Source organism: Atractosteus spatula, chromosome 14 (assembly GCF_055471065.1).
Source record: "Atractosteus spatula isolate fAtrSpa1 chromosome 14, fAtrSpa1.hap1, whole genome shotgun sequence".
NCBI lineage: Eukaryota > Metazoa > Chordata > Actinopteri > Semionotiformes > Lepisosteidae > Atractosteus > Atractosteus spatula.
The window spans coordinates 34,804,078-34,818,801 of NC_142719.1; the positions used below are offsets into that span (position 1 = coordinate 34,804,078).

Below are 14,724 nucleotides of genomic sequence, written 5' to 3' on the forward strand. Positions count from 1 at the left end.
GTAGTAGCTACATTTAAAACACGTAATGATGATTTTTACTTTTAATATATTATATATTGACAAATAACGATTTTGATTGAATTAATGCCCAGTTTGTCATACATATGTTATACATATATAGAAAACAATATATGTCTAGTCCTAGCGAAATCTGCTGGTCTGCTTTACTGTACAGCTGTCAGCCTGTTGTATCTCAGGACCATGGACAGCAACCAGCGTCTCACTGCTCCGTTGCCATAGCAACACACAGTTAACATACCCAGACAGAAAAACACTCTGCTTTAAAGCTGATCCCTTTTCCATATCCAGGTTACAAAGCACTCAGATTTATTACTCGCTTAAAATTTGTAATTACTCAAACGTAAATACTTAACACAGGGCGTAGAAATGAATGGGTTGTGTTCTTGTTTAACAAATCTTATATTGTTACTTTTTTAGTAAGAATCTCAGCAATTAAAATGTGTGGTGTGTCTAAAACAGAGTGTTGGAGGTGGTTGTGTGTGTGTGTGGGAGGAGTATTAAGGAATCACAATGAAAATTGTTTTTATTTGGGCCCAGCTGGTATAAATTTAGTCCTCTATCAAAGCCACAAACAATTAACAATTTTATTGATTCTGTGTCATGTTTTTCTGTAGCCCTGCCCCTCCATCATTCCTGCCAGTCCCAGTACTATTACTAACATTTTTTTTTACTTTTCCATCAGAAAAAGAAAAAACTATAACAGAAGCAGAAGTTTCGTAATGTCAGCTTAATCTTGAGTATTATACTGTCTTTCTCATGCATATCACTGTCAACAGCGTTGGTAAACCCAAGATGTGATTAAAAAATAAATTCAGTTGTTAATGAAAAGTACAACTTTATAGAGTTGGATGGATATAAAACCTCAAGTCTACACACCATTATTAATGAAATAATGATGTATTTTATATATATTTTTTTTTTATCAGCATTGTAATCCTTTATTAACTGGCATCAGAGCAAACTGCTATAATGGAAGATGTGTCTTTTCTTGTCACCTAACTATGCTGCAAACGCCAAGAGTTCAGTCATGTGCCACTCCTTTTACTCAAAACATGTCCCAGGGAAAAGTTGGAAAGGACTGATGGGATGTTGAAAGAGAATCACGAGATTAAGGCTCCTGAGTGGGTAAGTACCTACTGTATATATCGATTTCTATGATGGAATCAATGTAAAACTAAATATGTAAATATTTCACAGGCAGTTTATCTAGGGCTTGTACCAGGTAAAAAACATCCATGCATCCATTTCCTAACCATTTCCTTCAATTCAGTCCACAGGGGAGCCAGGGCCTCTCTCAGGGCATACAACAGACACAAGGCAGACAGGATGCCAGTCCATTGCAGGACACACACAGACACAGGCACATACATACTCGCACCAGGGCCAGTTTACCCAGGAGCTAATTGACCTACCAATATATCTTTGGACTGTAGGAGGAAGCTGGAGCACCTGGAGGAAACCCACACAAACACGGGGAGAGCATACAAACTCCATGCAGACAGCACCCCAGGACAAGAACTGAACCAACCCACCACCCCAGAGGCGCAAGACAGCAATTCTAACCACTACGCCACCATGAATTCCAGGTAAAAGCCAATCTCCACCTATTAATTGATGATTGATTTGAATATTATATGCAATTAATGTAAACAGTTATTAACATTTCTTCCAAGCACAGCACTACTGGATAAAAAACTGTCTTGTGACTTTTCTATTCTTTCATCTCCATCCTTCTTAGGTTCCCTGTTCATTCCTATACTCCATTTCAACTGTTTTTCCTAACTTTTACCCTAACATTGATGGGCGTTCCTTTTAATATTTATTTATTGTGGAAGTTTATCTTAATTTGCTCTACACTAATTATACACAAAATACATTGTTCTCCTATATGGTTGGATGGTTCCGTTAGCATTGTTCAATGGCCAAAATTTCATTCATGTAGGACTTGGCAACTATATACTCTTAAAAAATGCCATTTGACTCTGCTATGGGTTCATAATGTGTGATGGACTGGCGTCCCATCCAGTGTGTATTGCTCCTTGCACCCCTTGCTTGCTGGGATAGGATCTGGCTCCCCTATGACCCTGATATGGATGAAGAAGTTAGATAATGGATGGATGGGATCATAATTACTTAATTTAAATCAAGTGTTCACTTAACTAGTCTTTAGTAAGCCTGTTTGCTGGTTTATGCTCAACAAGGATAAGTTACCTATAAAACCTGGTGGACTGCAATCTTCAGACTACTAGTGTTTTCACTAAAGCCACCCTTACACCCTTAATCAGATATACTTATTGAACCAAGCCTTTAGTCCAGATCAGTCTAGAACACTAGGACATAACTCTGGTCTTGAAGTACCCTTGAGTTTGCTGGTTTTCATTGCAACTGAATTATAATCACCTGGGCCACTTTAATTGATCTGTTTGCTTGTTTACACTTCTTGTTTGCCTGTTTCTGCATTCAATCTTATGTCTTAAAAACCCTTTATCAGGCATATTGCTTCCAGCAACATCTTATTAATGGCAGCCTTATTTCTGTCTAAACAGAATAAACGGATTCTAGCATGTGAGGAACAAATAGGGATGGGAATGACAATGTATTAAACATTCATTTATTCTGCAAAATACCAATTATGTTTCAGACTAGCCATCTGAATGATAGGAGCAGTGAACTTAGAAAATGTAAAAATATGCCATATTAAAAAAACTGAAATAAATTGGATTATAATCGAGAAGTCGTCTGAATCAAAAGTTATAAGTGTAATATATAGATTCACCGCATGGTGTCACTGTTTAAAAACACACCTGCAGTACAAGAGTTTCTGAAATTAAAAAAATTGTCCTCTATGTTTCCGTGTTCTGTTTGTTTCAGACAAAAACATGCATATATACAGTAGCAAGAACAAGAATTGCGAAGACTCGATTCTTCAATTATACATAGATTCAAATAGATTATAGATTCAAAATGAAGTCTGTTTGTCTTATTATTAATAACTGAAAAAGATGTAGATGCTCTTTAAAAGTGTTTGGTCTGTGTAATATATATGTACATGAAATTTGTTTTTTTGGGCAGTAGGTTAGCTCTTTTCTGGATGTGGTTTCATTGCAAGAGTTAATGTAAACATTTGGCATTCTTTTAAATGGGGCTCTAACAATTTAAAATATTGGTTAGAAATTCATAGGACTTTTGATATTACAGTATATAACAGGAATAACAAATAAGGCTTTTGAGTTTGAAGTATTTGAATGTTTAATTTACCCTTGTAAAAGTCAGATGACATACAAATGGTAAAATTAACTAAAAAAGTCCAAAATCAAGTGAACACTGAGTGAATTTTCCATTGGTTAAAAGTAGGGATGTCCAATCTTTGGTCTGAAGGCTTTGTGTGTCTGTGGGTTTTAATTCAAACACAGCTTGTAGTGAGTTAAAAACCACCAAGTTAATTACCTAACTAGACCAAATTAGTAGCTCTTCTCTCCCATTAAGTGCTGTTGCTTTAAAGTCATATTGCAAACCTGCAGCCACACCAGGCCTCCAGGATGAGGATTGTACACTCCTGTTTTAAAGTATGGCGACACATTTTTATATCCTGACAGAATCTGTAGCAAAGTCACTAATCACTAGAAGTTACACTTGAGGTTACAACTGTTTGAAGGCTTGAGATGGAGAATCTATGAATAAAGATTACAAGTAGCAGGTGAGTTATTATTATCACCTGCAACAGTCATTTAGGTCCTGGATGAAAGTCCATAAAGTGGAATATTTTAGGATCTTTGCATTCAAACTGCTACAGTCAGTGTTTGCAAATTAAACTTACTGTATTTGACAAGGCTATCTTGTTACTTTGCTTTTGCCTTTTGGGAATCTAATTTAATATTTTCCTGATCCATTATAAACTCATTCTTCATTTCCATGTCTCCCACTATTTTGTCTTTAATTTTCCTTACACTTCCAATAATGAGACAAAAACTGTTCTTTACTCTAATCAATTAATTTTGTCCCATTGGTCTGTCCAAAGCTTCAACCCTGTTTTCATGTACAGTATGTAGAGAAGATGGGAAGATGCTTTTACAAGCTTTGCTGGTGGAAATTGGAAAGGAAAAGTGTCCAAAAGAGATAAGTGGAGACATTTTGCGGAGGTCTTCATCCAGCAGTCGAAAGGCTGTGGATAATATGGAACTGTATAAATATAAAGCACTTTAGAGCCTAGACTTTAGAGAAATGTTTCCTTTGTCCCTCAAACGTGAATCTAGAAATGTATGAACTTCTTTACCACAGAATTTAATTGGATTAAGTGGATTATGGCAGCTATACTGTACATACAGGCAGGCTGACAGACAAATGGCAAAGAGTTTTGTAAGTAGTTTTTTTTATCCCTGGCATCTAATTAGACAACTGAAATTGTCTTAGTTTTGAGCAGCTAATGTTTGTCATGCTTACAATTGTGAGGAAAACCCCAGATAAATACCTCTTTCTTACGCCACGCCCCCAGAGGACTCGTCATTCCACCTCGCGTTCCAGCACGGTTCCCAATTAGCCCATTTACCCCAGCCTATTTAAAGCTGCTTCACACTGTCCCCTATGCTCAGTATTAGGTTTTCCTGGTTAGAGCTACCTCGTCTTCCTGCGATTAGTTACGTCTTGGTTTTTGGCTTCCTGACCCTGGTTTGTTCCCCGACTATGTCTCCTGGTTTTGTTTTGGTTCCTTCATTATCGTTCTGGCTTAGACTCTCGGCTTCCGGCTGGGCTTCGGGTTTTTTACTTTTGCACCGGTTTGTTTTCCTTCGGCTTTCGGACCTCGGACTGTTAAATCGACTACGCCTCTGGAGTTCGTCCTGGTTTTTCTGCATAGGACCCTCATTAGTATTCCGTAACACTCTTTCACATTTCTATTCAATATGATCAAATTCAAGCAGATTCCAGTGTGTGCATACACATCATAATGTAATTAAAGTCTGCAGATTGCTTAAGCTAAGTATTATGAGATAAACGTTTTTAAGCACTACCACAAACTCTTGTACAATGTAAGAATTATGGGCAACGTGTATATATGTACAGTATGATATGAAGTGAAGATACGAGCTTTTTATTAGGCTATTTGTGACACTTATGAGTTTATCTCTGATATCAAATGGAAAAAAATAAAATCGGAGGAAAACGTAAAATAGTGCCTTACATGCAATTGTTGTTTTTGCTGCGAGACACGTGGTGTCACTGTTATCCAAGAAAACCGTATGAAGGAAAAACATTACACAGTATATTACCATCAGCTTCTTCATCGACGATTCTTACCCTATCAGAAAGCAGAAACGGGGTATCGTGCGCGTAGCAAACAAGGGAGACGGCTAGACCGCTTTATGTACATCTAGGCCTTGGAAATTACCCTATACTCAGGTATAAAACAGTAAATGGCCGTCTACACATTTTTCTTCCAAGAAGAAGGAAACAGTTTTTGTTGGACTGTGTTTCCCATTTGTGCTTGAAAAGCGTAATGCTGGTCGTCATGGGACACGTATATCACAGACGAAAACGAGAGAATCGATGGACATTCCTGTATTTCATCTTCGCAGTGTCCCTCTGGAAAAGGACTACGGCTCAAATACATTATTCCATTCAGGAAGAATTAAAAATCGGCACTTTCGTTGGAAATATTGCAAAGGATATGGGCTTTAACATCGGACAGTTGGCTGACCGGAATCTTCGTATTGTGGGGGGATCAAAACAGGAGCTTTTCCAGGTAAATCAAAAGGACGGTGCTTTGTTTGTGAATCAGAATATAGACAGAGAGGAACTGTGTGGTAGAACCGTTCCGTGTTATGTTAGCCTTAAGGCTGTTGTAGAAAACCCTCTTGAAATGCACCATGTAACCGTGGAAATTACAGATGTAAATGACCATTCTCCCAGCTTTCCGGACAAAGAGAACAGGCTGGAAATCTCCGAGTCTGCAATGCCGGGTGCTCGGTTCCAATTAGAGGGGGCGAATGACCCAGATGTTGGTTTAAATGCCCTGCGCTTTTATAAACTGAGCCACGACGAACATTTTCAGTTAGAGACAGAGGACCTTAGCGAAGATGTGAAAATCCCAGTTTTAGTGTTGCACAAACCTTTGGACAGGGAACGTATTCCAGTACACAGGTTGCTCTTGACAGCCTGTGACAACGGAAACCCACAGAGATCTGGGGCTCTTAACGTTACTGTCACGCTGCTAGATATCAACGACAATGCTCCTGTGTTTGATCAACAGAAGTATTCGGTTACGTTAAAGGAAAATGTTCCGATCGGCACCGCTGTAGTGCGGGTCAGCGCTTCAGATCAGGATGAGGGCGTCAACGGAGAAATAGAATACACTTTCCGTAATAAATTCAGAAGCAGGGCGTCTGAGCTTTTTGATTTAGACAGAAAAACAGGCGAGATAAAAGTTAAGGGTTTGATCGATTTCGAAGAAAAGCAGGTTTACGAGCTTAACGTGCAGGCGTCAGACAAGGGGCAGGTTCCTTTAACTACTCATTGCAATGTGTTTGTAAAAGTGGAAGATGTGAACGACAATAGGCCCGAAATAGATATCACTTCTTTGTCGAGTCTGATACCCGAGAATGCTCGTCCTGGCACTGTCATAGCGCTGATTGGAGTTAGAGATCTGGATTCTGGAACAAACGGCCAAATTGCCTGCACTGTGTCGGAAAACACATCGTTTGAGTTGAAGCCGTCATCTGAGGAAAAATTTTATTCTTTAGTGACAAAACGGTATTTAGACAGAGAGTCAAAACCTCATTATGATATAACTATAACTGCAAAGGATTTAGGAAGTCCTTCGTTGTCATCTGCTAAAACCATTCAAGTGGAGTTATCAGATGTTAATGACAACAGTCCGATATTTTTTAAAAATCCGTATACAATGTATCTGTTCGAAAATAACGTCCCAGGTGCCTCAGTATTCTCAGTAAGTGCGTCGGATGCTGATGAAAATGAAAATGCCCGTGTATCTTATGCTCTGGGAAATGGACAGACAGACCAAACTGTAACATCTTTCTTAAACGTCAACTCGGAAAACGGAAATATTTATGCTTTAAAAAGTTTTGACTTTGAAGAGCTCAAGAGCTTTCAATTTCACGTTACAGCGAAAGACTCTGGCGTGCCGTCGCTAAGCAGCAACGTCACAGTGAACGTTTTCATTCTGGATCACAATGACAATGCTCCCGTGATCTTGTCTCCTTTAAATTCTAACAGGTCAGCTGGAGCTGTTGAGGAAGTACCGCGCAGTGTGAATGCAGGTTATTTAGTAACTAAAGTGAGAGCTTACGATGCAGATATAGGATACAACGCCTGGTTATCCTTTTCGCTGCTCCAGGTTACGGACCCTAGTCTCTTCGGCATAGAGCGCTACACAGGAGAAATCAGGACTCTTCGTTCAATCACGGAAACCGACGACATTGAACATAAAATGATCGTACAAGTAAAAGATAATGGGAACGTTTCTCTATCAACTACAGCAACTATACTGATATCCATAGTCGAAAGGGGAGAATCTTTCGCTGTTTCTGATCTTCAAACTCCAATGAAGCAAGAAAAAAGCAACAATTTAACTTTTTACTTGATGGTGACGTTGGGGTGTGTTTCTGCGTTGTTCGTGGTCAGTGTATTCACCTTGGTTATAATGCAGTGCTCCAGAAAATGTTATTCTTCTGAGAGCTCGAAGAATACAAAGTATGGGGAAGTCAGCGGGAACGGAACTCTTTGTCACAGTATCCAGTACAGAGGCGGAGAGAAGCGCTACATGTTAGTGGGACCCAGGACGAGTATAGGCTCTATGCTCGGCGTGGGAAGCAATGGAAACACGCTAGTCGTCCCAGAGAACGGAAGGAGAGCTTCGGGAGAGGTAAGCTATGGTTGAACTTCAATGTCAGTTTGTGCACACCCTATTTGCTAATCGTATATACATCCTGTCACGACCCTTTAAATGATCACAGAAAGTGGACGAATATCTGAATGGGGAAAGTTCTTTGTTATAGCATGTCTCAGGTAAACTCAAAGACGCAAAGGAATACCATGCAACATATTTTGGATAATAGTCTGTAGGTAATAGGTAATCTGGCTAATAGATAATTGAATTGTTGTATAAAATGTATTGGAACTTCATTATGTTTTCCTACACATGCTGGGAATGGTTTCTTTTATGATCTCAGAGAAAAGGATGTAGTTAAATTCTGGTTTTCTGGTTTCTGGGTTTCAAAGCAGAACATGTCTGGATTAGAAATGTGTTTTCTGTATTTAGCCTGGCAAGTCTTACAATGGCGAAATATCATGCACCCAGTGGTTTGTGTATAATCCGTTGTATGCAGGAGTCTCTGAATGTGAGCGTTTAAAGTTGTAATTACATACAGTATTGTGTTTGTTCCACGATATATTTTGTCCTTCTGTTCGGAGAGATTTTGAATCTTGATAAAATTATACGCATGAAAAAAAACGATACAAACGGTATTATTGTACAGAGAATGATACGATTTTAATTAAGAACATATCTCTAAGAAATTTTGATTCTATAAAGAAAAATGATTACAAAATTAAGAACATCTTCCGGACAACGAGAGCTTAAGTGGAATCTAGAATAATTCATTTTGAAGACAATAGAGCTATGTTTGTGCGTAAAACCTAATTCAGCAATCCTTAAGACAAGAAAGCAATTTGTAGTGTTTTGCTTTGGCCACACAGTGTCACTATCATCAAGGTTTACGTTAAAACCTCAAACCCTGCCCTTTGGAGGAGTAGCCTTCATCACACAATACACAGAAACAGACGAAGTCGTGTGGAGAGAGAAATCAGGTTCACTTTAAGGCCTGGGATAATGTGTTATGATACGTTTATGTACTGTAACTCAAACGGTTATTGGAAGTAGATATATATGCCATTTGCAAAGGAGGAGTATTTCTCAGTGTGTTTTATCGTTTGCCATTGATATTTGTGGACTGTTTCGCTATGAGATACTGCGGACATAAAGAAAGATGGGAATTTCGGACATGTCTCCATTTTGCGTTTCTGTTATTTCTATGGAAAAGGACTTCGGCTCAACTCCGTTATTCCATTCAGGAGGAGGTTAAACAGGGTTCTTTTGTGGGAAATATTGCAAAGGATCTGGGATTAGATCCCGAACAAATTGCGGACCGTCGGCTTCGCATCGTTTCTGGAACAAAAAAACAGCTCTTTCAGGTAAACCTAAAGGACGGTGCTTTACTTGTTAATCAAAATATTGACAGAGAGGAAATGTGCAGTAAAATGTCTCAGTGCTTTGTTAATATAAAAGCTGTTGTAGAACATCCTCTGGAAATCCACCATATAACAGTAGAAATTGTGGATGTTAATGACTATACCCCAAGTTTTCCAAACAATGAGAAACGAATAGAGATCTCGGAGTCCGCAACACCAGGAGCTCGATTTCAGTTAGAAGGTGCTCATGACCCAGATGTTGGCTCAAATTCTCTGAGATTTTATAAACTGAGTCCCAATGAACATTTCGAATTGGATGTACAGGGCCTTAGCGAATACAATAAAATTCCATTTTTAATTCTGCAAAAACCTTTAGACAGGGAACGCATTCCTGTGTATAACCTGCAGCTGACCGCTTTTGATGGTGGTAAACCACAAAGATCAAGTACTCTTAACATTACAATCATAGTCCTTGACATCAATGACAATGCGCCAGTGTTTGATCAGCAGAAGTATTCGGTAACACTGAAGGAAAACACTGCAATCGGTACATTTATCATACAGCTAAATGCATCAGATTTAGATGAAGGTACCAACGGTGAGGTTGTGTACTCCTTCGGTAATACATTCAGGAGCAGAGTGCCTGAGCTTTTTGATTTGGACGGTAGAACTGGACAAATCAAAGTCAAGGGTTTAATCGATTTTGAAGAGGAGCAGGCTTATGAGATTAACGTGCAAGCATCTGATAAAGGAGTCGTGCCTTTAACTACGCATTGCAGTGTTTTTATAGAAGTGGAAGATCTGAACGACAACAGGCCGGAAATAGAAATCACTTCTTTGTCCAGTCGGATTCCAGAAGACGCGCGTCCTGGTGCTGTGATAGCTCTGATTGGTTTAACGGACCGTGATTCTGGTACGAACGGCCAAATAAAGTGTACCCTTTCAGAAAACCTTCCTTTTGATTTGAAGCCATCATCTGAAGACAATTTCTACTCATTAGTGACAAAGCAGCAGTTAGACAGGGAGTCCATTCCTGTCTACAATATTACAATAACCGCGAACGATTTAGGGATTCCTTCCTTATCATCAGCTAGAACCATCAGAGTGGAGTTATCAGATGTAAATGACAACAGTCCCAGATTTTCTCACGATCCATACATATTATACTTATATGAAAATAACTTCCCAGGGGCCTCCGTATTCTCGGTTAGTGCATCCGACTCAGACATAAACGAAAATGCCCTTGTTTCATATGAACTGGGAAATGGACCGATGGACGGAACAGTAAGATCTTTCTTAAACATCAATTCGGAAAACGGGAATATTTACGCTTTGAAAAGTTTTGACTTTGAAGAGCTTAAAAGCTTTAAATTCCAAGTGGTAGCCAAGGACTCTGGAGTGCCATCGCTGAGCAGCAACGTCACAGTGAATGTTTTTATTCTGGACCAGAACGACAATGCTCCTATGATTTTGTCTCCCTTAAATTCTAACGGGTCCGCTGAAGTTGTGGAGGAAATACCCCGGAATGTGAATGCAGGTTATTTAGTCACTAAAGTGAGAGTTTACGATGCGGATGTAGGATACAACGCCTGGTTATCGTTTTCACTGCTCAAAGTATCGGACCCCAGTCTCTTTAGTTTGGAGCGCTACACAGGCGAGATACGGACACTTCGGTCATTCACGGAAACGGACAGCACCGAGCATAAACTGATCATACAGGTAAAAGACAACGGGAACGTTTCCTTCTCAGCAACAGCAACGGTGCTTGTTACCACAGTCGAGACCACAGAATCGTTTGCGATTGCTGATTTTAAAAACATTGCTAAAAATCAGGACGAAAACAATGTAACGTTTTATTTGATTATCACATTGGTGTCAGTTTCAGCGCTTTTCTTGATTAGCATCTTTGTTTTGATAGCAATCCAGTGCTCTCGATCTAGAGGCTATGCTTCAAAGTATTCTCGGGATAAAACTTACGCGGAAGTCAGCGGGAATGGAACTCTTTGCCACAGTATCCAGTACAGAGCCGGTGAGAAGCGCTACATGTTAGTGGGACCCAGAACGAGTATAGGCTCTATGCTCGGCGTGGGAAGCAATGGGAACACTCTGGTCATCGCTGAGAACAGAAGGAGAGCTTCGGGAGAGGTAAGTCGTGGTTGGTTACATCACCCTCAAAATGCAACTTTGTCAAACCTATTTTTAAAATAATTTCTTCGAGATTAATTTTGTCCATGTACTTGAATTAGGTTCCATTTCTTCTAGAGCTTCCAAAGTATCTGACGGTTTTGTTCGCCCCGAACACGAGGGCAGGTTGTGTTAATTTACATTTATACAATTCAACTCACAGATAAGACGAGGTGCGTTTGAAAACACCAAAATTGGTCCTGATGGCGTATATTGTATTCTTCCTCCGTGCAACTCGCAAAACTTTTTTTTTTCAGTCCGATGAGACCATGGCTTAAATAGAATAGTTTGACTTCGTGGACATTATCAAAACATTACTGTCACAACAGCTCTGCCATCTTTTAAGAAATTCCTTCTAGCATAAAGTTGAACAGCGGCTGGCGATGCAGACCTTCAATACAGTAGGTTGCCTTTTATGATCAGGAATTGATAGCCAGGAATTGATTTTTGGGTGGGCCTGTGCAAAAGTGGATGGCCCGGGCTCTAACTGACCGTCCTGCCAGCATAGGGGCACCACTCCAATTTACAATGCAATCCTCGAGCGGTATAATCAAACAGCAGAATTAGCGGAACCTTATATATACCTACTGTCTCTCTCTCTCTCACACACACACAGGTTAAGCAACAATTACCTAGGCTGCCGAACGTATTCATTACAGAAAGCAGCGGAGAGAGTTATATTGCAAATTAAATATGTATTTATTTCGAAGAGTATGGGACATTGCGAATCAATAAAGGCGTTAAAAAAATAAGCCGATGTAGTTATTTTTCAAATAAGTTAAGCATTTTAAGAATAGATTCTCATTGACAGTAAAGAAGCCGATCCACCTGGCGCTGCTTCCTTGAACAGCTCTCCGACCCGTGATTGGCTAAACCCCTGAACAGTTCTGGCTGCGATTTGGTGAAGACTGAGAATCAACACTCTGATTGGGTAAAGCGCCACAGCGGAAGTTAACCGTGTGTGCTGTATGAGCACGATGGATATACAGTAACACATCCATTGCAAGAGAAGTCGCACTAAGGTCAAAATTGAAAAGCATACAAAGAATGTCATGAAATCCATAGGGCGTTCAGGACTCCGATAGCATGTCACGATAGGAGTGCGTGCATCACGATCACATCGCGATACCCATTGCGACTGGCGCATCACTGTCATGATGCCACTGTCGCTACATTAGTCGATTAATGACATACCCCGACAAAACGCCCCCGCCCCCATGTTGCGACATGGAGCCCCCATATCGCGATATGGCGTACCCTGACAAAACGCTCACCTCCATGTCGCGACACGGAGTCCACATATCGCGATATGACAAACGCCCAACCCCCCCATGTCGCGACATGAAGCCAGTATATCGCGATATGACATACCCCGGCAAAAATGCCCCACCCCATGTCGCGACATGAAATACCCTATATCGCGATATGACATGCCCAGCCAAAACGCCCATTTCCCATGTCGCGACATGGCGTTCATATATCGCGATATAGCAAAAACTGTCACGCCCATGTCACGACATGAAACCCGTATATCGCGATATGACATACCCCTGACAAAATGCCCCGTCCACCTGTCGCGACATGGAGTCCATATGTTGCGATAGGACATACCCTGACAGAATATGCTGACCCAATGTCGCAACACAAAGTCCATCTATCCCGACACGTCCTATCTGGGTATATCATGTCCTGATATGAGACCTTTGTTGCAAGAGCGGTGCCAAGGGTGGCATGGAAGCAAGGCGATATATATGGGGTCCCTATCATAATATGCTGCGGAGGTATTGTCGCGATGGTATCCCACATTTACGCATTTGGCAACAGCATGTCACGGTAGGGAAAGAAAAGGAAAACGTGCCTTAGAAAATAAAAACCACAGGTTTATGTCGTAGATCGTTAACTTGTTGGCATGCGTCATGTCTTAGTATTATTCACATCTAAGGAGACTCATATGTTTATGGATATAGATTGTCTTTAAAATGTTAAGGGTACGAGCTGTCTGTGGGGGGGCAACTTCACGGAGCTTTTAACTTGCCTTTAAATATTCAGCGGACTTGAGCATAACATACCAGAAGAACGTGCACGCACGTACTGTATGGTTTCAGAGGTTGGAGTAAATGCATCGCCCCATGGGTAATATCGAGTGAGGCGCCATGAGAATAACAACTGCGAAGGTATTGAAATATTAAGTTCTGAAGATCTTGTTTGATCCTTCATGATGCTTTTAAATTTGTATGAAATCTACGAAATTAGTATTCTATTTTCGATGCCAAAAGACACCTAATTTGGAAATTCGTGACTTCCCACAAGAACTGTTATAGTCGCATATGAATTGTTTTAGTCGCATTATAGTGCTAACCAATTCATCGTACCTTTAATTGCAAGAATGGTCTTCTAATAAAAGCGTCAAATACATACTTTGGATGTATTTTAGCTCTGTAAACGTCATTCACCTAAAAATACTGCAGGGCATTTAGAGGCGAGCTGAATAGTTATCTGTAAAATGCACACTCGCGTCTATCCGTCTATCCGTCCATATTATCTTTATGTTATTCATGCATTCCAAAACTTGTAATTTGTTTACAGGAGAAATTTTAAAACCTCTTCCTGCTTAACTCCTACAGGTTGAGCATGTATCGAGCTGCTACAAGCAAACGCGTGCACTGCCCTTATGTTCCAGAGACACTTGTTTTCGGGAAGCCAGGCTGTACTCCTTAAAACCCAAGATGCCTGTAGCATCTCATGTGTCTTATTTTTTTCATGACTGGTCTGGTCATCTACAGGCGGCTTTTTGAAAAACGTAGATATATGCATTTGTTTTACCATGTTGGCTAACAAACCAAAAACCTAGCGCTAGATAGCTCTAAGAGGGTCTGACGACAACGATAGCCAATTAGGCTACGGCTAAGCTTGCACCGCACCACTACATTTACATAGTTTTCTTATTGGTCACAAAGATACTGCGAGCCTATAGCAAATCACATACTATGAAAAAAAATTAAAAACGTACAATTAAAAAGCAAATCATGTAACGCAAACAAGGGGAAAAAATCGTAAATTACTTTGGACTAATTGGGTAGGCCTAGGATCAATCGTGGCTAAGCCCCTGCCTCTTCTACTGTATGTACTGATTTAGAGATTATCATCGAATTGGAGCATTAATAGACTAATACATTAGTATTGTATTCAGATTTGCAACGCATGGTGTCACTGTTGTCAAAGACTACAGTTAAATAAACGTTTTAACATTGTAAGCCCTGCCCATCTCAGGGACCTATTTTTTTTCTCGCATCGGAGAGTAGGAAAATAATGTAGACG

At 40.1% G+C, this 14,724-nt stretch overlaps 1 protein-coding gene across 1 annotated transcript; it reads left to right on the forward strand.

Moving 5' to 3' along the window:
- Positions 1–5,373: 5,373 nt before the first annotated feature.
- On the forward strand, positions 5,374–11,684 carry LOC148821199 (protocadherin alpha-8-like). Its single transcript, XM_088933438.1, has 6 exons — positions 5,374–7,897; positions 9,106–9,225; positions 9,631–10,135; positions 10,577–10,876; positions 11,141–11,367; positions 11,664–11,684. Exons 1-6 carry the CDS (start codon positions 5,513–5,515, stop codon positions 11,682–11,684), a joined length of 3,558 nt encoding a protein of 1,185 aa, XP_088789564.1. The 5' UTR covers positions 5,374–5,512.
- The last annotated feature ends 3,040 nt before the right edge of the window (positions 11,685–14,724 follow it).

Excerpts from the sequence above, each read along its gene's own strand:
- LOC148821199 (XM_088933438.1), top strand. The coding sequence starts at position 5,513 with ATGCTGGTCGTCATGGGACACGTATATCACAGACGAAAACGAGAGAAT. Across the intron at positions 7,898-9,105 it reads GAAGGAGAGCTTCGGGAGAG|GAGGAGGTTAAACAGGGTTC; the intron begins GTAAGCTATGGT and ends TATTCCATTCAG. Across the intron at positions 10,136-10,576 it reads TTTAACGGACCGTGATTCTG|AGCTTAAAAGCTTTAAATTC; the intron begins GTACGAACGGCC and ends TTGACTTTGAAG.